Source organism: Sprattus sprattus (genome assembly GCF_963457725.1).
Source record: "Sprattus sprattus genome assembly, chromosome: 17".
In the NCBI taxonomy this organism is placed as follows: Eukaryota; Metazoa; Chordata; class Actinopteri; order Clupeiformes; family Clupeidae; genus Sprattus; species Sprattus sprattus.
Genome location: NC_137915.1, coordinates 30939035 through 30961686, shown reverse-complemented (window position 1 = coordinate 30961686; position 22652 = coordinate 30939035). Strand labels below are relative to the sequence as shown.

General features: G+C 40.3%; 1 protein-coding gene across 1 annotated transcript; it reads left to right on the top strand.

Moving 5' to 3' along the window:
• The first annotated feature begins 640 nt into the window (after window positions 1-640).
• On the top strand, window positions 641-22421 carry pxdc1b (PX domain containing 1b). The gene is made up of 5 exons (XM_080854995.1): window positions 641-1397; window positions 16932-17023; window positions 19542-19659; window positions 19953-20064; window positions 20627-22421. The coding sequence occupies exons 1-5, from the start codon at window positions 1142-1144 to the stop codon at window positions 20751-20753; spliced, it is 705 nt and encodes a 234-aa protein (XP_080711121.1). The 5' UTR covers window positions 641-1141; the 3' UTR covers window positions 20754-22421.
• Window positions 22422-22652: the final 231 nt, after the last annotated feature.

Here is a 22652-nt window from a genome sequence, read left to right as displayed (position 1 = left end):
ATATTATTTCCATGCCTTTAACTGACTTTTAAAATGAACTAAGAAAATACATTCTGTTTTGCCAGTGAAAATGTAAACTGTTCCTCGTCGCATAGCATCTACACTGAAACGTGCAAGGTACTTTGGATTTCAGGCAGAGTTCAGTTTACAGAATACATAAGCAAACAAATGGTTGCCTAAATCCAATTATGTGAGTTTGATAACGGACAGCTATTTGGTAACCGTTTGCAACTTGACCATTGGTTTTGGTGCGAAGCTATTAATTCACAAGCAGTGCGTTGATTATACAACCATTATAATGAGCCGCGCAGCCATCAGTATTTTGTGTGTGTTTAGAAGTAAGCAACTAATATTATTTTTCTGTGGAAGATTGCTGTCGATTGTGTGCTTTCGTTATGTTTAGGCCACTAAAATAGGCCTACTTTATAATATGCGTCCACTTTACACTTCGAGTAAACTTTTCGCGCTGGACAATGCCGTAATGCAGGGAGTAGCATTCCTCGCATAGCGTTGAAGAGAATCAACAGGGAGAGAAGGAAGCAGGGGTGGGGAAGTGTTGACTCTTTCAAAGGAAGTCATAAAGTTGTCTCCTTCAGTGTGACCAACACAACGGTCATAAGGCTACGACTGCTGCATGAATTTACGGTAGTGCGTGGAGTATTTTTTAGAGAGAGAGAGAGATTCAACAAAATCCAGAAGAGCTGTGGCTGGTGACCCTACATGTCAATCTGACATTATCTATAGCACTAGATAACCAAGGATGAATAGAATACGGCGCTGGAATTAGGGTCGAAAGCAAAGCTTCCAAATTGTTATTTCCGATTTCTTTGGTAATATAGCCTATTTTTGAAGGAGTTTTCACCGAAAGGCAACTGGTCAAAGGTTGTGTCTCATGTGTCGGTTAGTGCCACGTTTAGAATTGACTGGGCTGACCATGGCGTCTTCACGGAGGAGTTTTCCCTTAAAACATCGGCTGAACGCTTAGTCATAGGTGGAACTTCAGTTTTGTATCTCACACTTAACTAGTAAGTTAAATTAGCAACCCAGTACCGCGCCTCGCCGAATGGGCATGTTTGTTTGATTATTCAGTTTGACAAGAGAGTGCCAACTAGTCGCACAATGTGGGATTGAAGGCTGAGGAATGGCATCGGCGATATTCGAGGGCACATCTTTGGTCAACATGTTTGTGAAAGACTGTTGGGTTAACGGAATCCGGAGACTTATTATAAGTCAGTGGGGCGAGGAAGAGGAATTCTTTGAGATAAGGACTGAGTGGTCAGACAGAAACGTTTTATACTTGCATAGAAGTTACTCCGATTTCGGAAGACTCTTAAAAAGGCTTGTGGAATGCTTTCCTGAGGACAGACGAACCCTGTCGAAGTCACCACTTATAGAAGGTAGGTTGGCTGCCTGCATTGATTATGTTGATAAACTACAGTAGGCCTATACAGTCATCAATATGCTCAGTTTAGCCTATCCCTACGAATTACTTAAATTCATCTGTGATCATTGAGACACTAAGTATTACCAGTGCGAAATGACTAAATACATGAGCCTTCTGCGTTCTTAGTTTTACACTAAAAATAGATGCATTTTATGGCTAAACTCATTTTGTAGTTACCAACCTGAATAACTGTTCACTTGGGAGTTCAATGATACATGGGTTTAAACCATCTCCTGTGTTTTAAACAGTTAAGCTGGATATCTTGCTTAGCTCGATACATTCTGAGCCTCAACTGTCAGTTTGTAGATGGGCCGCAATGCCCCACACAAGCGCTGAAAAAAGTAATTTCATCTGGTTTTGGCCACTTCTGGCCTCATGATAACTGTCGGTTGGAACTATAGATTTACTTTTATAGAAATAATAGGCCTATTGTTTCCCTAATTGTTAAATGTAGTAGGACACATATCATATTAACATACTGCCTAGGAGAACACTTATTATTATTCTCCAATACAGCATCAAATGTCTCCATCCCCATGACACATTCACCTTAGAAGACTGCATGACTCCCCCATAGTCTTCTGACAGTTTGGCCTCTTCCTCTGTTTCTTTGTGCCAGTATGTTTTCACAAGAAGTGCCTGTGTCATAGTTAAATGTGCAATGTGCTTTTAAGTACGGTTCAAAGAAAGTTCTCTGGAGTAGTTTGTTGTTTAATGTCAGCCATGCTAACTGACTGAACGATGATGACCTACTGTGTGATCAGTTCAATGGAAGGCCTCACCTCTAGTGCAGATGCTCCTGAGACCATTGGATTGTGGAGCATTATGTTGTTGGGAAGCCCACAGAACAAAGATCACTGTGTATCTTAATGATTCAATTACAGGAGTCCCATTCCATTCTCTAAACTGTCTTTACATGACCTGTTGATGTGTGCTTCACCCATAGTCACCCAATCCAACCACACTAACCCACTGATCGCTCACGGCACACACCGACATGATTATTAGCCACAGGGTGAGTGAATGCCTGTACTACAGTCTGTCTCCATTCACACACTAAATCTCAGGAAATCTCAATAACCTTCTTATTCATTGGGGACCCTATGTATTTGCAGTAAACAGGCATTTATGATGTAATCTTTTAACATCAAGGAATAAAGTAGCAATGACTCAATTCACAACGCCTACACTCTTTTCTACACTTGTAGAAGACGTCCTTCCATATGAAGTATTTTTGTAGTTGGACATTTTACTTTTCCATATTTACTGTACTATCTACATTATTTCTAAGTTAAAGTTATCCGTGAACAACCTGTATTAATGTTTGTTGTCAAGGAATATAATGAAGGAATTACCTGAGATTATAATCAAGATGCGAAAAAAATCAGATGCCTTTTGGATCTGTAATTTCTCCCATCTGGTAGAGGAACAAAGACATTCTTCACAATGAAAACACACTGTCTGTTCATATCCCTTCCATTGCATATAATTAAAGATGATTTGATCTCAGGGGCTGATGCTAGAAAACATTTCTTGACTCACACTTCATGATTACTGTTTAGTTGGTCATCCATGTCATGCCAGCTCTGGACGCATGGCTGTCCTAATGGGCTGATCTGGGGCTGGCCGTGTGCCCAGCGTGTGCCACCACTCCAATCACTCTCAACCTCACTGGCACCTCTGCTTCTGTCTGGGCCCAGCCAGGCTAGGTGGAGTTTGGAAACACTGCCCCAGACAGCCTTTTGTGGCCACTGAAATTGGGCTATAATCTCCACGTCATACGATTTTCATAGGCCCACTTTCAGAGTCAAATAAGGAAAATGACTCACTGTCACATATTTTCAAGGCACTCTTCCTCTTTTTTGGTACCTTCTCCTTCTTTAAAAACCTGTCTTCATCATTTTGTGTATGTGAGTGAGTAAGTGAGAGAGAGTGTGTGTGTGTTTGTGTGTGTTGTGTGTGTGTGTGTGTGTGTGTGTGTGTGTGTGTGTGTGTGTGTGTGTGTGTGTGTGTGTGTGTGTGTGTGTGTGTGTGCGGGCCTGTGTGAGTGCGGTCATGCCTGCGTGTGTGTGTGTGTGTGTTTGTTTGTATATCTGTGTATCAAGACAGAAGGTTTCAGGCTGGACCCGTGGAGTCTGTGAGTGGAAGTGTGTCAGTGATGTATTGAGGTCTACAGATGAAATCCTGTCCAAACATACTGTTCCCTTTATTTGCCTTTATACAAATCAATGTTTCATTTACACCCCTTTAATTGCCAGAGGTGAACATTTCCAAGCAGGGACATCTTAATCTCCTCTTCTACTGCTCTCCTGGAGTCCCACGCACCATTATCTTGGCATGGCTCTTGTTTTCCTGCTACCGGGCCCTTGCTAAGCAACTGGGCCAGACACACAACACTTTTCAGCCTGATGACATCAGCAGAGAGTGACCCACAGGGCTTGGGTGAGTAGCTGGCGAGAGGGCGTAGGGTTCTATATTTATCTCAACAGACCTGCACACCAGACACATGTGACATTCTGAGTGTGTGTGTAGAGAGTGGACTCATAAGGAAGTTGACTCTCTGAATGGTGTAAGAGAGGAAGTGGACAGTGGTACCATGTCGTGGATATGAAACCTTTTAGAACCATTTTCTTGTCGGGTCTTATGATGAGGGTAAACCATTTAAGATGTGGAGTGCTGCTGGTCTGGATGGATTCCTAGAATGGAGACAAGACGATAAGATGAACAGGAATGATAGCCACACTCAGAATCAGCTCTGTTAAGAATGATGTCAGCTGGGCACTGGAGGAAGCTATTTTAGAACATGTCCATTCTCCATTCACCCTGTGATGATGAACAACACTTAGGTACTACTTGTATGAATCTGCACCAATTCATATTTTTTCAAATTATGGAATTTGAGGGCTTTTTGGCTTTATACCTAGTTCAGATCATACTGATAGTCAGGCCTGGTCTGTTTTTAGTTACAGTTAAACACACTTACAATTGCAGCAATAAGAAGGTCCATGACAGAGCAAATAGTTCCCTCTTTGTCAACCTAAAGCATTTCCCATGGTTTAAAGTTTTTTTTAGAGAACTATGTCCTTAAATCCACACTACATTTAAACATAAGGGATTTTTGGATGAGGGAAATTGGCATATTTTCCTTGAAGTATTTCTCGTGGTCTTTGTGGTTTTAAATCTTGATAGGAACTCTTTCATTGAGTTTTAAATGGTCTACAAAGATAAACAAATGCACTTTTTTTATCACAGTGGGCACTACTTTTGACTAGTACACTTGATGAAATGAGAGAAATAAAGATGCAAAGAAGGAGCCAGATACAAAAATGCCATGACATGCATATAAGTATTCCCTATATGGCTTCACTTCCTATTTGCTTCAGCACCATCTAGAGGTCATGGCATGAAAGTCAGGTTGTTGGACAGGCCTATGCATGAGGCCAGGGCCCTAGCTTTATTGACACCCAATGTATTGAGATAAGTCTACCTGCAAGGAGCACATACTAATTAAATTCCATTTACAAAGTTTAAGGCACCCCCAAGGGTCAGAATAAAAGCCGTTTTTTACTTCTACGATTCTCTCGGATTCTGTCGGAGAGGAACGCTTTTTTCTAACTTTTCTTAAATAGTCGGAGATAGTCGGATACCCCCTTGGCTGTGATTGGCCAGCTTACGGCATCATTTCCAAACTACACCATTTCCGGAATCACACATGTCGGGACCTCACATTTCCTGTTTTCTGTCAAAATGTTTTAGTATGACTTTGGTAAACTACAAAGCCTCACCGCTTGTGGCATTACGGCTACCGTATTTTATATAAACCCTCGAAAAGTACATTGCTCCCGACCACTGTTGGTCTCTTGGCTGGTGGCTCGGTGTTGAAAGTGCCTTCTCCAACCAGCTTGAACTGACATCTAACGTAATTTGCTACGGAGTAATGCTGGCAGCATTACTTTGCATCCATTAAATAGGAAATGTATTTCATGTATGTGTAGAACCTATATAGAAAGTCTGACTTTACATAAAACGGCATGTGAAAGACATTTGAGGCAAACATTACTTTTGCCTCAATGAGGGTGGCGTGTGAGAGCATATCAGCACGATAACGTTCTACTTGTTAGCAGCGAGGCTAGCTACTATGTGTTTCAATGGGTTTTTGGTCTAAGCATTAGCAGCACACTTTTGAGTGTTATTGAGAATACGCTAACGCTTGATTTAGCGGAAAATCTAGTAAACGTACGTACCACCTGCGCCTCTGTCTCCTGTTCTGTTGTTGTTCTAGTTGTCGCCCAAAAAAAATCGCTACAAGCACGTCATCTGCTAATAACTCAAACTAGTCCAGCTCCACCATCAACCATTGTCTAGTTGCCATCGTTCGCTGTATGTGAGGATTGCGGGGAGGAGGTATTTATACAATAAACGACTACCACACACACAACGATTTCTCTAAGATCGTCTTCTTGAAAATTGGGCATTAAAGGTGTCCAGGGAGAGGATCATAAGTAAGTGTGCTCCTGTATGTGTTTTTCAACATATTCATGGTTGAAAAGGCAGTCCCACAACTGTATGTTGAGGTATGCATGCTCTTGCTGTGTGGCTGATATAACTATAAAACTGCATGTTGATTGGTATGATGATTACCGTGGGTTTATTTTTCTGGCCCTTTTCTCAGAGTTTGGGGGGTAATTTTGTTCGAAGTGTGCATGCTTTGTTTCATAGTGACACATTCACGTTACCACTTTTTGACAAAGGCAACCGTCTCGTGGCCAACAATGAGTGCATTGTCATAGCGTTGTAGTGATATAAAGGTTACCCAGCAATCATTGCAAATCTGAATGTGACAAAAATACCAAAGAAAATAAGACAGGGTTTTTCCTGCATAGAGAAATTGTGGGCGCGCGCCTAAGCCGTTTTCCCGAACGCCTATGAAAAATCCCGAGCGCCTAAAGGCAAAAAAAAGAGTCTGCGATAAAAAAAAAAACTGTCATCCAATTCAGCTTAATGGTGTTTTGAGCGCTCACGTTGAATTCAAGCAGCAGCAGCAGATCCCGCCTCCTACCCCCTCAGCCAATCATTGAACAGAGGCATCTCCAAGTTTGCCAGACGTTAGACACTTTTTGTATAAAGCAGAGCGAGCAGTTGCCTACATTAGCTTAAAAAAACAATACTTTGCTAGTAGGCTTTAAGTTTTATTTAAGCAGTGTGTGCGTGAATCTATATATCCTATGTGTGATGGTAAGAATAATATTAATGCCATATATACAATAACTGATTTATGAGAGCTATCCAAAGACTGGTGGCTGCCGATTTAGCAGTAAACCTACCTTACTCTGTACGTTTAGATGCTTACAGGTAGCTTTAAGCCATTAGATGCCTGGGAAATATTTAGTATCTATAAATAACACGTCACCTTTATCTTTTTAACCAGATTTGTAAACAGGTCGCGATCAACAGGCTCAATAGGTAGCCTACAGTAGGCTACCATGGTTAAAAATCGAATTACGGTAGAGTCATGCTAGCATTGCGCTAAATAATTAGGCAGCTAACATTAATAAGTGGTGTTTACATAAAGTCACTTATTGTATATGGCATAAATATTATTCTAAAACACCTTCACTAGTTGTTTTAAGCAGATTTGTGAGCAATTCATCACTTATGCAATGCACGTCAGCGAATATGTTCTGAATAGTATGTTTCAAGTAGGCTACAGCCGAACTCTCGTTCTGTTTTGATCAATAGTAATCGAGTTGATAAGTCTGTGAGGTGCGCGAATGGACAGAGCCAATCACTGCCAATCACTTAATTACTCAACCTGCGGATGCATCCTGACTTCATCAGTCAGCGGTTTCAATATTCATGGCTTTCAATTTATTAAAATATCTGCTATGTTGTGAACTTACACAGGTGTAGGCTATTACTTGATTTTTCTACGCGTTTGCACGAGTACCAGTAGAACGCGGGGCCTCGGGAAGGCAGACAACAGCATTGGTTTATCAATGAAAGCTCAAGTCGTTTGTGTTGCATCTCGAATATAATAATATTAATATTATTATTGATAAACCGGTGCAGTTGAAAACTGTCGTTCCACTGCGAGGGCCAGCCCAACGTGCACGAATACACCTGTACAAATGCACATAAAATTTCCACTCAAAATACTGTCAAAAGTTTGATTATTGATTTCCAACACAGCCTCCATTGGTGAAAATAATGGTATGTAGGTTTGTATAATAAACATGAATAGTAATAATAGATAAACTTGACTTTCATAATTTGTGTGTTCCATTTCTGACCACTGGTTAGTTCTAGATTCTATTGATATAGATTTCAGTAGTTTGCATATACATCCGCGGAAAAAATTAAGAGACCACTTTGAAAAAAGTATCAGTTTTTCTTTTTTTTACTATTTATTGGTATGTGTTTGAGTAAAATTAACACTTTTGTTTAATTCTATAGACTACTGATAACATTTCTACTGAATTTCAAACAAAAATACTGTCATTTAGAGCATTTTTTGCAGAAAAATGACAATTGGTCAAAATAACAAAAAAGATGCGTTTTTTTCCAGATATTGATTTCTGATCTCTTCCCAAGTTAAAGCATTAGTATTGTGTAGTTTAAGAATCTATATGAACTTGTTTTCTTTGCATTATTCGAGATCTGAAAACATTTAATTTATTTTGCTATTTTGACCAATTGTCATTTTTCTGCAAATAAATGCTCTTAATGACAATATTTTTATTTGAAATTTGGTAGAAATGTTGTCAGTAATTTATAGAATAAAACTAAAATGTTAACTTTACTTTAACTCATACCAATAAATAGTAAAACCAGAAAAACTGATAATTTTTAAGTGGTCTCTTAATTTTTTCCGCGGCTGTATAAGATAAGATAAAACTTTATTGCCACACAACAATGTTGGTGGTATTCTTTGTCATAGGTAGCTCAGGCCAGTAGGAGGGGAGAGAAGGGGGTAGGGAAAACAAAAATAAAAAATAAAAAAATACGCCAGGTCAGCATTGAGAGTTCAGGAGTCTGACAGCAGAGGGGAAGAAGCTGTTTTTGAAGCGTGTCGTTCCAGCTTAAATGGATCTGTAGCGTCTTCCAGAAGGTAGAAGTTCAAAAAAGTCATGGCTTGGATGGGAGGAGTCTCTGATAATGTTCTTTGCGCGATTTAAGCTACGCTCAGCATACAATGAGAGGACTGATGTAAGGTCACAACCAATAATGTTGGAGGCTTTGGTCACCACTCTCTCCAGTTTCATTTTTGTGCGACTGTCAGAATTTCCATACCAGACAGTTATTGATGAGGTGATGACACTTTCTATGATATACGGGGTAAACCTTGATAATCTTTGAACAATACATGATAGCACCATGGGGCTTGGACTATTGTCAATATATTAGCCTATCTATTTTAATTTAAAGTGGAAGCAAAATGATAACCTCAAGCATGGCCTCCATTATTTATGAAATGTAAAAAAGAAAAAAAAACACATTGATTTCTGCTGATAGGGAACACAGACTGTGCGCGCGTAGCGCGCATTTTTTTGGGGGGGAGCACCGAAGAGCCATTTTGACCCAGGAAAAACCCTGTAAGAACGTATTCATTTTATTGGATCGTTTTATAATAGTTTCTCTATTGTATGTAAGATAAGCATTATCGTTTTGTTATAAATCGCTACTATGTTTTTCACAAAAAAATTACCACCACGATGGAGATACATTTGCCTTCTCAAGTGAATATATAGCATTAGACATGCAAATTACGACTGAGCTACATGTCTCCAATGCCCATGTAACAACACCTGCCCGACAGGTCCAGAGGGAGCCCACATGTCATGTCAGTGACAGATGGGAGGAGGGAGGAAAACAATCAATGACTTCCAACAAAGAGGTAATGGGGTAGCTACGGCCTCGACAAACAGTCGTTACCCCACCCAGTGGTCTGGCGCTGAATAGGTTTCAGCACGGATAGCCGTCGGAGTAGTATGTAGGGCCGACTAGTACGTAGTAGTAGTGAATCCACCGCCCGCCCATTTTTTTTCGAGGACGGAGAGGGATGCAGAAGTATATTGAGGCCTTAATGCTGTTTGTGTGTGTTGACATGGATGGACATGGATGATTTATGTAAATCGTGTTGCTCAAAACTTACTGAAGTCTGCTTTGGATATACTACTTACATACTGCACAGCTCTGGTATTTGCAGATGAAAAAAAATACATTGATAAGTGACAGTAGCCTTTTGCAAATAAGAGTAAACCTTTTGAACGAGTAAAGTGGATAGAGTTCAATTCTGAAAGTGTTTTTTCCCTTACACAAAAGACCGGCAGATAAAAGGAAGAAAAGGATTGCCTGTTCCTCAGGAAGTTCTAGCTGGGAATGCAGCTGTTTGTGGTTTCATTTAGTCTTTCAGTTTTTTTCTTTGAAGAAAAGGCATGCTATTACTATATATTTAAACCAACCAATATGTAGATGTGCCAGTTCTCTGATCAGCAATAGTTGTGCTTTTGTCTTTGCTACTACAGTTCCTGCTGTTAATGTCTGACAACCAAAGGAGACACCCTGTGTCCAGACTTCAGTAATCTGTATACCCCAGCAGGACTGAACTGATTTGTATTTTGGAGAGAGGATTAACGTCTGGTCTCTGCCAGACAGCTGTGTTTTTGTTTTGTGTTTCAGACTGAAAACATGGCCTCAGTGCACATTGAGCGCCAGCCCTTTTCAAACTTCACACCTATTACATATTTAATGAATACAACAGACCTAACACCTTATATACTTAATGAATACAACAAACTTACGCTGGTTTGACACGATATAGTTGCCTGGTTACATTTCTAAAGGATTTAACTGGGAAACATCAATTCAAATCTTTTCAGTGGAAATCTGAATGTGTTGAACCGATGCTGAACTTCTCTCTGGGGTGGAATCAGCAGTGATTTAATGACTTCATTTCTTTTCACTAGTCATGGGGATGATGTCATCATTGTGGTGCACCAGCTGAATGAGAGGTGCTGCCTCTCCGCCTCCAGCTCCACTCTCAGCTCTGAGGTTTCTTTGTGTGGCTGATGAACCCTGTTCCCCCTGTACTATCATCACGTTTATCGTCATCGCCTTGATTCTCATCCTCAGCATGACCACAGATCCATGAGGTCATAGTTTTAGTCTGGACACTCAGCTTTCTGTCTGTTAGTCAGAATCATGTGAATGTTATAGGTTTCCTTATTGCAGAAGCCTTATGGATCAGCATTCACAAATTTCAGACTAGAAGCTGGTTCCCATCTCAGTGTCAAACGCTGAGTCCGTTTAGCTGAACTCCATGGGAGAACTATAATAAGCCTCAAGTTACCCCATAGAGATGTGCATAGTGGGTGGAGCTCTAGTTTACTGTTCAAAATATGACAGCAAACAACCCAGTATCAAAATAAAAATTTGCTGGGACTGCCAATTGACCACTATGGTGTCACCTGTTTGCTTCTGTATATGACGACATTCAAATGGGGATTGTGAAGGAAAAGGTTAGCGCTCTTGAACTGTCAGCCAGCAGTGTTTATTGGGGCTGGTTCAGTTTGCTGCTCAGAGCTCTGAGCCTTTTTGTAGCATCAGACACTATAGTGTGGAAAGGTCTATTGTTATTGTAGGCTTTCTTCTGTTAGTACCATGGGAGTCAATGGCAGCCCCTAGAACCATATGGTAACTTTTTGTGAAATTTGGCACACTCATTAAGGACAGTCCCTTCTTCATTCACACAAAGTTTCATGGCTCTCATTACACCACTCTAGCGCCACCAACAGGTCAAAGTTGGACTTTTGTAACACACGCAACTTTTGAACCGTATGACCGATTTTCATAAATGAGGTACCATTGGATTCCCTGGATCAATACGAACTAAACTCACCCCATGGCGTCAATTTCCGGTTATATAGATTTTCTGCTTTTTCCGGTTTTATCAAAAACCTTTTAAAGCCTACTCCTCCTACAATTTTTGGCAAATCTTCACCAAAATCACCAGAGATGATCTTCAGACCTAGCCTCACAAAAGTTATCGAACAGAATTTTGATCCTCACAACCGTTTGTCCGGTACAGCCACTCAAATTCAGCAGAAAAGCGGCCAAACAGGATATGTCAGCAAATATTTGAGTGAAATTTACGCCACAGGGTGTGTTTAATTCGTCCTGATCCAGGGAATCCAATGGTACCTCATTTTTGAAAATCGGTCATGCGGTTCAAAAGTTGCGTGTGTTAACACAAGTCCAACTTTGACCCGTTGGTGGCGCTAGAGTGGTATAATGAGAGACATGAAACTTTGTATGAATAAAGAAGGGACTGTCCTTAATGATTGTGCCGAATTTCACAAAAAGTTACCATATGGTTTGTCCGGTACAGCCACTCAAATTCAGCAGAAAAGCGGCCAAACAGGAAGTGAAGTCATATCTCAGGCAGCTAATCTTTGAGATATCAACACCAAACTGGTATGTCACTTGGAAGACACTACAACATGTTCCCATGTGCAAAGGCAACTTCATATCTTGAAAAATGATTGATATAAAGCAAATTGGATACATTGTTAACGCTAAAATAATGCTTTACACATCTGCAGGTCAAAAAGTGATACTCTGATTCATTCACAAGTTCATATGAAGACACTTGAGAATGTTTAGTACACAAATCTGAAAACAAGTTCACTGTAAGATGAAAAGTAGATTTTTGGTGAATATTTGAAACATGCATGCTTGACTACTTGCTAGGGTGGTTCTCTATAGAATGTCTCTCTGTCTCCTCATCCGCGCGGCTCCTAAATCTCACACACGCAGTCTTCCCTTAACACACGCACAGTCTTGGTTTTACGCACACACATTCTCACAGCTTGGTGTCACACATACATTCTCACAGACACACAGAGTAAGCGCACACACACAACCTCCACTCAGTCTAAACTTCAAGGCAAAAGCATTGTAAATGTTGGATTTGAAATGTAATATCCCATTGGCAAGTCTGCAGCATGGATTTTTCTATACAGTGACAAATTGTCACAAAAATACATTTTTCCCTGGTTCTTAATGTTTGGAGGAGGAAACCGCCATCGCTGCTTGCAGCTATATTTAGGTTTCCTCGGGTAGGAGGTAACCTATTGTTATTAGGTTTCCTCCGGTAGGAGGTAACCTATTGTTATCGTAGGTATTATTAGGTTTCCTCCGTTAGGAGGTAACCTATTGTTATCGTAGGTATTATTAGGTTTCCTCCAGTAGGAGGTAACCTATTGTTATTGTAGGCTTTCCTATTATTATTATGTTGCTGCAATGGGAGTCAATGGCAGCCCATAGAACCATATGGTAACTTTTTGTGAAATTTGGCACACTCATTAAGGACAGTCCTTTCTTCATTCACACCAATTTTCATGGCTCTCATTAGACCACTCTAGCGCCACCAACAGGTCAAAGTTGGACTTTTGTAACACACACAACTTTTGAAACGTATGACAGATTTTCAAAAATGAGGTACCATTGGATTCCCTAGATCAAGACGAATTCAACACACCCTATGGCGTCAATTTCCGGTTATATAGATTTTCCGCTATTTCCGGTTTTATCAAAAACCTTTGAAAGCCTTCTCCTCCTACAATTTTTGGCAAATCTTCTTCAAAATCACCAGAGATGATCTTCAGACCTAGCCTCACAAAAGTTATGGAAAGAATTTTGATCCTCACAACCGTTGGTCCGGTACAGCCACTCAAATTCAGCAGAAAAGTCGCCAAACAGGAAGTGAGGTCATATCTTGGCAAATCTTTGACAAATCAACACCAAACTTGATATGTCACTGGAAGACACTACAACATGTTCCCGTGTGCAAAGGCAACTTCATATCTTCAAAAATGATTGATATTAAGCAAATTGGATAGATTGTTAACGCTAAAACAATGCTTTACACATCAACAGGTCAAAAAGTGATACTCTGATTGAATCACAAGTTCATGTGAAGACACTTGAGAATGTTTAGAACACAAATCTGAAAAAAAATTGACTGTAAGATGAAAAGTAGATTTTTGGTGAATATTTGAAATACGCATGCTTGGCTTATTGCTAGGGTGTTTCTCAAGTCTGCCTCTCTGCCCCTGCCCCTCTGGTCTTGCGCGCGTGTGTGCTCCAGATTCTCTCTCTCTCACACACACACACACACACGCACACACACACACACACACACACACACACACAGGGACAGGGACAGGCTCCTTTGACACTCGCAAGCACACACACACAACATTTAAGGAAATGTAGGGATGAACACACCCCTTCTCACTCTTAGCTTGAAGCCATGGCCCTTGAGGATCTTCAAAGTAATGCATTTGAAATGTAATATCCCATTTGCAAGTCTGCAGCATGGATTTTTCTATACAATGACAAATTGTCACAAAAATACATTTTTCCCTGGTTCGCAATGTCTGGAGGAGGAAACCGCCATCGCTGCTTGCAGCTATATTTATTTTTCTTGTACCATGGGAGTCAATGGCAGCCCCTAGAACCATATGGTAACTTTTTGTGAAATTTGGCAAACTCATTAAGGACAGTCCCTTCTTCATTCACACCAAGTTTCATGGCTCTCAATACACCACTCTAGCGCCACCAACAGGTCAAAGTTGGACTTTTGTAACACACGCAACTTTTGAACCGTATAACCGATTTTCATAAATTAGGTACCATTGGATTCCCTGGATCAAGACAAATTAAACACACCTTATGGCGTCAATTTCCGGTTATAAAGATTTTCCGCTATTTCCGGTTTTATCAAAAACCTTTGAAAGCCTTCTCCTCCTACAATTTTTGGCAAATCTTCTTCAAAATCACCAGAGATGATCTTCAGACCTAGCCTCACAAAAGTTATGGAAATAATTGTGATCCTCACAACCGTTTGTCCGGTACAGCCACTCAAATTCAGCTGAAAAGCGGCCAAACAGGAAGTGAAGTCATATGTCAGCAAATATTTGAGTGAAATTTACGCCACAGGGTGTGTTTAATTCGTCTTGATCCAGGGAATCAAATGGTACCTCATTTTTGAAAATCGGTCATGCGGTTCAAAAGTTGCGTGTGTTAACACAAGTTCAACTTTGACCCGTTGGTGGCGCTAGAGTGGTATAATGAGAGACATGAAACTTTGTATGAAGAAAGAAGAGACTGTCCTTAATGATTGTGCCAAATTTCACAAAAAGTTACCATATGGTTTGTCCGGTACAGCCACTCAAATTCAGCAGAAAAGCGGCCAAACAGGAAGTGAAGTCATATCTCAGCTAATTTTTGAGATATCAACACCAAACTGGTATATCACTTGGATGACACTACACTATGTTCCCATGTGCAAAGGCAACTTCATATCTTGAAAAATGATTGGTATAAAGCAAATTGGATACATTGTTAACGCTAAAATAATGCTTTACACATCTGCAGGTCAAAAAGTGAAACTCTGATTCAATCACAAGTTCATATGAAGACACTTGAGAATGTTTAGTACACAAATCTGAAAAAAAGTTGACTGTAAGATGAAAAGTAGATTTTTGGTGAATATTTGAAACATGCATGCTTGACTACTTGCTAGGGTGGTTCTCTATGTCTCTCTGTCTCCTCATCCGCGCGGCTCCTAAATCTCACACACGCAGTCTCCCCTTAACACACGCGCAGGCTTTGTTTTACGCACACACATTCTCACAGACACACAGCTTGCTGTCACACACATACATTCTCACAGACACACAGGGTAAGCGCACACACACAACCTCCACTCAGTCTTAACTTCAAGGCAAAAGCATTGTAAATGTTGGATTTGAAATGTAATATCCCATTGGCAAGTCTGCATTATGGATTTTTCTATACAGTGACAAATTGTCACAAAATTTAATTTTTCCCTGGTTCGCAATGTTTGAAGGAGGAGACCGCCATCGCTGCTTGCAGCTATATTTATTATTCTTGTACCATGAGAGTCAATGGCAGCCCCTAGAACCATATGGTAACTTTTTGTGAAATTTGGCACACTCATTAAGGACAGTCCCTTCTTCATTCACACCAAGTTTCATGGCTCTCATTACACCACTCTAGCGCCACCAACAGGTCAAAGTTGGACTTTTGTAACACACGCAACTTTTGAACCGTATGACCAATTTTCAAAAATGAGGTACCATTGGATTCCCTGGATCAAGACGAATTAAACCCACCCCATGGCGTCAATTTCCGGTTATAAAGATTTCCCGCTATTTCCGGTTTTATCAAAAACCTTTGAAAACCTACTCCTCCTACAATTTTTGGCAAATCTTCTTCAAAATCACCAGAGATGATCTTCAGACATAGCCTCACAAAAGTCATGGAACAGAATTTTGATCCTCACAACCGTTTGTCCGGTACAGCCACTCAAATTCAGCAGAAAAGCGGCCAAACAGGAAGTGAAGTCATATGTCAGCAAATATTTGAGTGAAATTTACGCCACAGGGTGTATTTAATTCGTCTTGATCCAGGGAATCCAATGGTACCTCATTTGTGAAAATCGGTCATGCGGTTCAAAAGTTGCGTGTGTTAACACAAGTCCAACTTTGAACCGTTGGTGGCGCTAGAGTGGTATAATGAGAGACATGAAACTTTGTATGAATAAAGAAGGGACTGTCCTTAATGATTGTGCCAAATTTCACAAAAAGTTACCATATGGTTTGTCCGGTACAGCCACTCAAATTCAGCAGAAAAGCGGCCAAACAGGAAGTGAAGTCATATCTCAGCTAATCTTTAAGATATCAACACCAAACTGGTATGTCACTTGGAAGACACTACAACATGTTCCCATGTGCAAAGGCAACTTCATATCTTGAAAAATGATTGATATAAAGCAAATTGGATAAATTGTTAACGCTAAAATAATGCTTTACACATCTGCAGGTCAAAAAGTGAAACTCTGATTCAATCACAATTTCATATGAAGACACTTGAGAGTGTTTAGTACACAAATCTGAAAAAAAGTTGACTGTAAGATGAAAAGTAGATTTTTGGTGAATATTTGAAACATGCATGCTTGACTACTTGCTAGGGTGGTTCTCTATAGAATGTCTCTGTCTCCTCATCCGCGCGGCTCCTAAATCTCACACACTCAGTCTCCCCTTAACACACGCACAGGCTTTGTTTTACGCACACACATTCTCACAGACACACAGCTTGGTGTCACACACATACATTCTCACAGACACACAGGGTAAGCGCACACACACAACCTCCACTCAGTCTAAACTTCAGGGCAAAAGCATTGTACATGTTGGATTTGAAATGTAATATCCCATTGGCAAGTCTGCAGCATCGAGTTTTCTATACAGTGACAAATTGTCACAAAATTACATTTTTCCCTGGTTCGCAATGTTTGGAGGAGGAAACCGCCATCGCTGCTTGCAGCTATATTTGCTGTTTGTTATTGCAGTGTGAACCTGTGTGTTTACATTGCTTGGTATTTCTTGTTATCATCCAGGGCTTTTGAAGATTAAGGAAGCAAGTGATATTGAAGTGAAGCTGAACGAAGTGGAGAAGTTATTGAAGAATGCTATCAACTTGCCTTGGAAGGTATGCAATATATTGGTCTTGGTTCTCTAACTTACTGTACTTGAAGGATGTTAAGGAATAAAAGGAAGGAACATTTTTGCTTGACTTTACAATAATTATGTTTACTGAATAAATTAAAGTATCCCCTAGTATTTAACAGCGTCCTGTGCATAAATATTGGGTTTGTTTTGTTCTTTTAGGGCCTGATTTACTAACAGGATTGCGCCCATTTCTGGCGTAAAATAGCGGTCGTAAACATAAAACGGTATTTACTAAGGGGCCGCAGCGCATATTAACACTTCCAACACTAAGGCCTTTTTTGACTCTGTTAAGTATTCTGCCATGCCTGATATTTTTGTATATTTCACCCAACTAAAAACCATGAGGCCAAAGTGGCATTTATGATTATATTCTAGAACACCTTAGCAAAACATGAATGAAAGTAAAAGGAATGTAGTAAAACAAGTTTTTTTATTAAAATGAAATCTAAAGACACTAAAATGAAATCTAGTTTTAGAGGTGCTCAGACTTTGTACAAAAACACATTGTTAATATTTTGGAAGTTTTCTTTTTTACTCTGAACCTTGTAAACATAGGTGTTTGCTCCACATAGGTGAGTTTAGCATTCAGAAAGTGTGTGTGGTTTCTATACTAATTAGAAGTATTATAGAAAGTGACACTTTTCTTCACTTCGACCACTATGCATATTGATGAGAGAGGTGTGAACATTCTGGGACACCTTGGTCAAATGACAATGGCCATGACGTAATAGCCCTGGAATGTCTTTGTGCCCCACTACCCCCTACAGGTTTTCTTGACACATCAGGAACCAATGGTGATCACTGAATTACCATGCCCTTATCATATGAATAGTTGTCATTTGCTAATGGGAGGGTCAAAACCTCACTCAGAGGCTGAAATGTGCAAGGGATTAGTTATATCCTCCTTACAAAGTGATTATTTATACTTTAGTTTCAAACTGTATATATTTAAAAAGTAAAGGGTTCAAGGTTGCTGTGGGTGTTAGTTTTATGTTTGTAGAACAAAAACTCGCTGAGATTTTAAATTCTATTAATAAAAATACCACAAAGTGCCCCACGGGGCTCCTTCGTGCTGGAAGGGTTAACACCTGTGGGTGTGAACAGGGGAGGTAACGTGGAGGTGGGTGGTAACGTAGGCGTGAGGCGCAATTTACATGGGCGGAGACAAGGTAAGTGCGCCTAATGATGTCATGCGTGGTATTTACTAAACTGCCTGTCGAGCGCACGTCTCCAATTTGCAGTTTAATTCTCCGCCTCATAAAAGCACGTCTTAACCAGGAAGCGCATTTCGACTGAGTCTGAATACGTTGATATGGCAGCAGTAATAAGAGCAAGGCGAAGACATAGACAGAGGCAGCGCACAGAAAGAATTTTTTCAACTCGTATAACACTTTTTCAATTAAGCTAACCAGAAATCATTAGACGGTGCAGGTTAACCAGCCACGCAATACTTCAATTACTGGACCAGATCAGAGACGACATCTAACCCTCCAACCGGAGATCACATTCCATTCAATCAGTTGGTAAACATGGCAAATATTGGCACCAGATCATTTCAAACAGTTATAGTATCAGCAGTTGATATATCTCAGCCTTCACAAATATTCACACAGGTACTCGAAGCATTGCTATGGCGCACTGGTCAATACATTTCCCCACTGCCACAGCTGAAATTATAGACATCAAACAGGACTTTTTTTTAAATCGCAAACTTTCCGAACGTAATATGAACCATTGATTGCACCCACGTCCATATATATTGTAGTGAACCCATGTCCTTGTAGAAATAATTAATCTCGCCATGTACACATCTATATTGTTATAATAGACAGTTTATGCATTAATGCCACCAATAGCATATTCTTTATAATCGTGTTCTTTTAAACATCTTGCTGTAGTCGATGGCGGGCAGAACAACAATATAGCAGCACATTGAATCAGGTTCAGTGATTGAGCGAACGTGAACCAATATATAACCAATTCGCTGAAGCTTCATTTTCTCTTCCTAAATAAATACCACGGAAAATGCGGAAAAACACCGTGCGTTAATGTGCGAACGCAGTTTAAGCAGCGGTCGCAATGTTAGTAAATAAGGCCCTATATAGGGCGGAGTAAACACAGTTTGCCCAGCGCAGATCTGGTTTGATAAATACCAAGTAAAATGCGCAAAAACACTGTGCGTTAATTTGCGAACGCAGATTAAGAAGCGCTCGCATATTAGTAAATCAGGCCCTTAGTACCTTAAATGCAATAAATCAACAGGAATATTGTGAAAATGCCTTTTTTCAGACTATAGATAGAAGATATCCCAGTAAAAGAGAGTGTTTTGGTATTGGGATAATGTCATACTTAGAATTCCATCATCATTCCAGTTCTTGAAGCACTTTGAACACAACTTTTTAAACTTTTTATTGAGAGGCCAACTATTATATTATTAGGCCAACCTTGTAAAATGTTGATGTTTTGAACAGGAACTTAGCCCATGTCTTTCTCTTTAGTATTCCAGGTCAGAGGTTGTGCTAACTTTCTTTGAACGTTCGTCACTTGATCAAATCCTAAGAAATGATAATGTTCACAAGATCCAGCCTTGCTTCCAAAGTCCAGTCAAAATCTCTGGTAAGTCACAACAATTTATTTGACTTTTGTTCTTGTGTGTGTGGATGTGTGTTTAAGTGTGAGTGTGTGTGTGTGTGTGTGTGTGTGTGTGTGTGTGTGTGTGTGTGTGTGTGTGTGTGAGTTTGTCTGTGTATGTGTGTGTGTGTGTGTGTGTGTGTGTGTGTGTGTGTTTGTCTGAAGGTGCACATTTATGTGTTCTGCCATCCATTAGCAGTGGAGGAGTCAGTTGTACTTACAATCCAATCCATTATTCTGTACATTCATTCATTTGGACTGCTCTTGGCTTCCTCCAGAGATCATGAGATCCAACGGCTTCTGTCTCGCCAATACGGAGACCATTGTGTTTGATGGAAACACCCCCCAGGAGAAGGAGAGACCCTCATCCACAGACTCAGCTGAGCATTTGTGGGTGCTTTTATTCTGATGTGTATTTTCAATGATTCCTGTTGTTAGATCATACAAACAAGAAGACTGTTTATGTTATGTGAGACATACCTCAATGTGTGCCTGTGCATGGATGTGCGTGTTCCTTGAGTGTGATTGGTCCCCCTCTGGACAGGAAGTAGCGCAGAGGCATTTCCTTTCCTGGGTGTGAGTAGGAAGTTAAGGAAGTAAGCTTGGAGTATTCATTAGCAACTTGAACCATGACCTGTATGACAAAATCTACATTATAACTCAGACTGCTTTTAGACATTCAGGAGCATTTTCCCTCTTATCCACACCCTCAAATAAAAAATATATCAAACTGCATCCTGACAGCCTGCTTTTGCATTTGATAGGACATGACGTCATATTTGGGTTCTGAATTGTATTATTGTTTTCCTGAATATTCCTCCAATATTCCTTAAAACATAAACCTCTATTTGGAGACTGGAGACACAACATCAGTGATTTATCTGCCGTTTTTATCCCCTCCCTTTCACAAGACTGAATGCTCATGCAGTTTCCCCCTCTGTTCTGTGTTTAGGTATGATGACGATGTCAGGGAGTGCCTTCCTATGGAGCCCGAGCTGAGTGATGAGGAGCCTGAGGCCTACGTCACCAACCTGTCCTACTACCACCTGCTGCCCTTTGAGACAGACATCCTGGAGTGAGATAGATGCTGCTGCACTGAAGCACCATCTACTCCACATGTCAGTGAAGCACCCATTAGTGCTGTTCTCCTGACTGATTTTCATTGAGTGAGCTTGGATGACATTTCAGGACATTTGTAAGGAGGAAGCTGAGACGGTCCTCTACACCCTATTTGTCATGGCATCATTATCTCAGAGGTCTACCTACGAGCCAAGGAACATTCACAGACGTGCCTCAAACAAGTCATCCTCATGGCCTCTGAATGGTATACAGACCAAGGGCTAAATGGGAGAGGAGCGGTTTGTCAGGTCATTTCTGGAGGAAGAAGGAAGGGTTGTGGAGGATCATTGCTTATCTTGAGAGGAAATCCAAAAAAAAGCTCCTAAGATGAGAGATCTTTAAGTGTTTCAGTCATTTTATTTTAGATACCCGTCAGCCTCTCACATGCAGGAGTTGTTGGAATTTCTCTGTCTTGAGAACTATAAAGACACAATCACACAGATATTTGGAATCAACAAGCTTGCCTTAAACTGCCCAGTCAGCTTCTCTAACTGTTGTAGCATTAAAGAGCATATTTGTTTTGAGTGAATGCCCTAAGCCAGAGGGCACCAATTAGGAGGAAATATGCTTTTATTGGAGGATGGCAGCTGTACTACTGCAGCCCCTGGAGTGCTACTTACCTCAAATGATAACCATTAAGCCAGTGCATGCAGTCTGTGCAGCCGCATGGCTGATCAAAGTTGCCCAGTGGTTTCCCGTGAGTTGGCATAGTTCTGAAAAAGGTTAGATAACATCATCAACTCATTGATATACAAGCACAGTGTTTAATAGTTGAAACAGGACTTGTTGTGAATTCACATATCTATTAAACATTCTCTTGCATATACTTTTCTTATTCAGCAGAAAGGCTCTCTTTTTATGTAAATATCAAAGATTACTTTTTACAAAGTGGATTTTCAGGAATTCAGCGAAGTGGTTCAGATACTTTACACAACCCTAAACAAATGCTCAGTTGGAACAAATACAGTACCAAAATGACCAATGACTATCACTGCTACAACTACATGTCCTGTTAAGATAGTCGTATCAAATATTGGCATTAGGTCTTGGCATTAGGTTTACCCTCAGGTCAAACCTCAAACCATTATATCTCATTCTGCGAGACTTGTTTAATGTCTCAATTTCAGAATTTTTTTTCAGTATCAGTATTAGGTCAAAACATTCCAGAGATGTTTCTGACATATTTAAGGCATAGAAGGCATTCTGTGCAGAAACATTCAGCTGCAGTCATATTAAGTTGATAGTAGTTTAGATTAGTTATCATGTTATTTTTCCTCCACATGCATTCTCTCAGCAAAATTTGGGAAAACAGTAGAAGTTAAATGCGTGCTATAATATTTGCCTGACAGTCCTTTGTGCATTTGTGGAAATATGTGGTTTTGATGTTGAGAAGGCACCAGACAGTCTGCATGTTGGCAAAGTACTTCTTCTTCTTCCTTCTTCCCCTCCATTTCATCCACTCATGAGTCTGTTTAGTAACACAGTCATGCCCCCTCTCTTGACTGGGAAAGCATCGCTCTTTCTTAGATGGATTTGTTTCAATGTGAATGTGTGCTTGTGTGTGTGTGTGTGTGTGTGTGTGTGTGTGTGTGTGTGTGTGTGTGTGTTTGTGTACATGTGCGCATGCTTGAATGTGTGACTTTCTTTTCTTCCTCTGTTTCCATCATCTGTGGTTGAAAGTGTAGAAGGGTAGATGAAATGCATAGGAAAACAATGGTCTGCATTGTGCTGAAGAAAATAAGCAAGGCGATTGTGAAATGAGTTGATGAATAAAGATGGTTTGTGCATAAGGTCTAGGATGTATAGTTGAGGACAGTTTATTAACTGGAACTTTGTGGGCATGTGGGAAGGGTTTAATC

Excerpts from the sequence above, each read along its gene's own strand:
- pxdc1b (XM_080854995.1), top strand. The coding sequence starts at position 1,142 with ATGGCATCGGCGATATTCGAGGGCACATCTTTGGTCAACATGTTTGTG. Across the intron at positions 17,024-19,541 it reads CTATCAACTTGCCTTGGAAG|TATTCCAGGTCAGAGGTTGT; the intron begins GTATGCAATATA and ends CTTTCTCTTTAG. Across the intron at positions 19,660-19,952 it reads AAGTCCAGTCAAAATCTCTG|AGATCATGAGATCCAACGGC; the intron begins GTAAGTCACAAC and ends GGCTTCCTCCAG.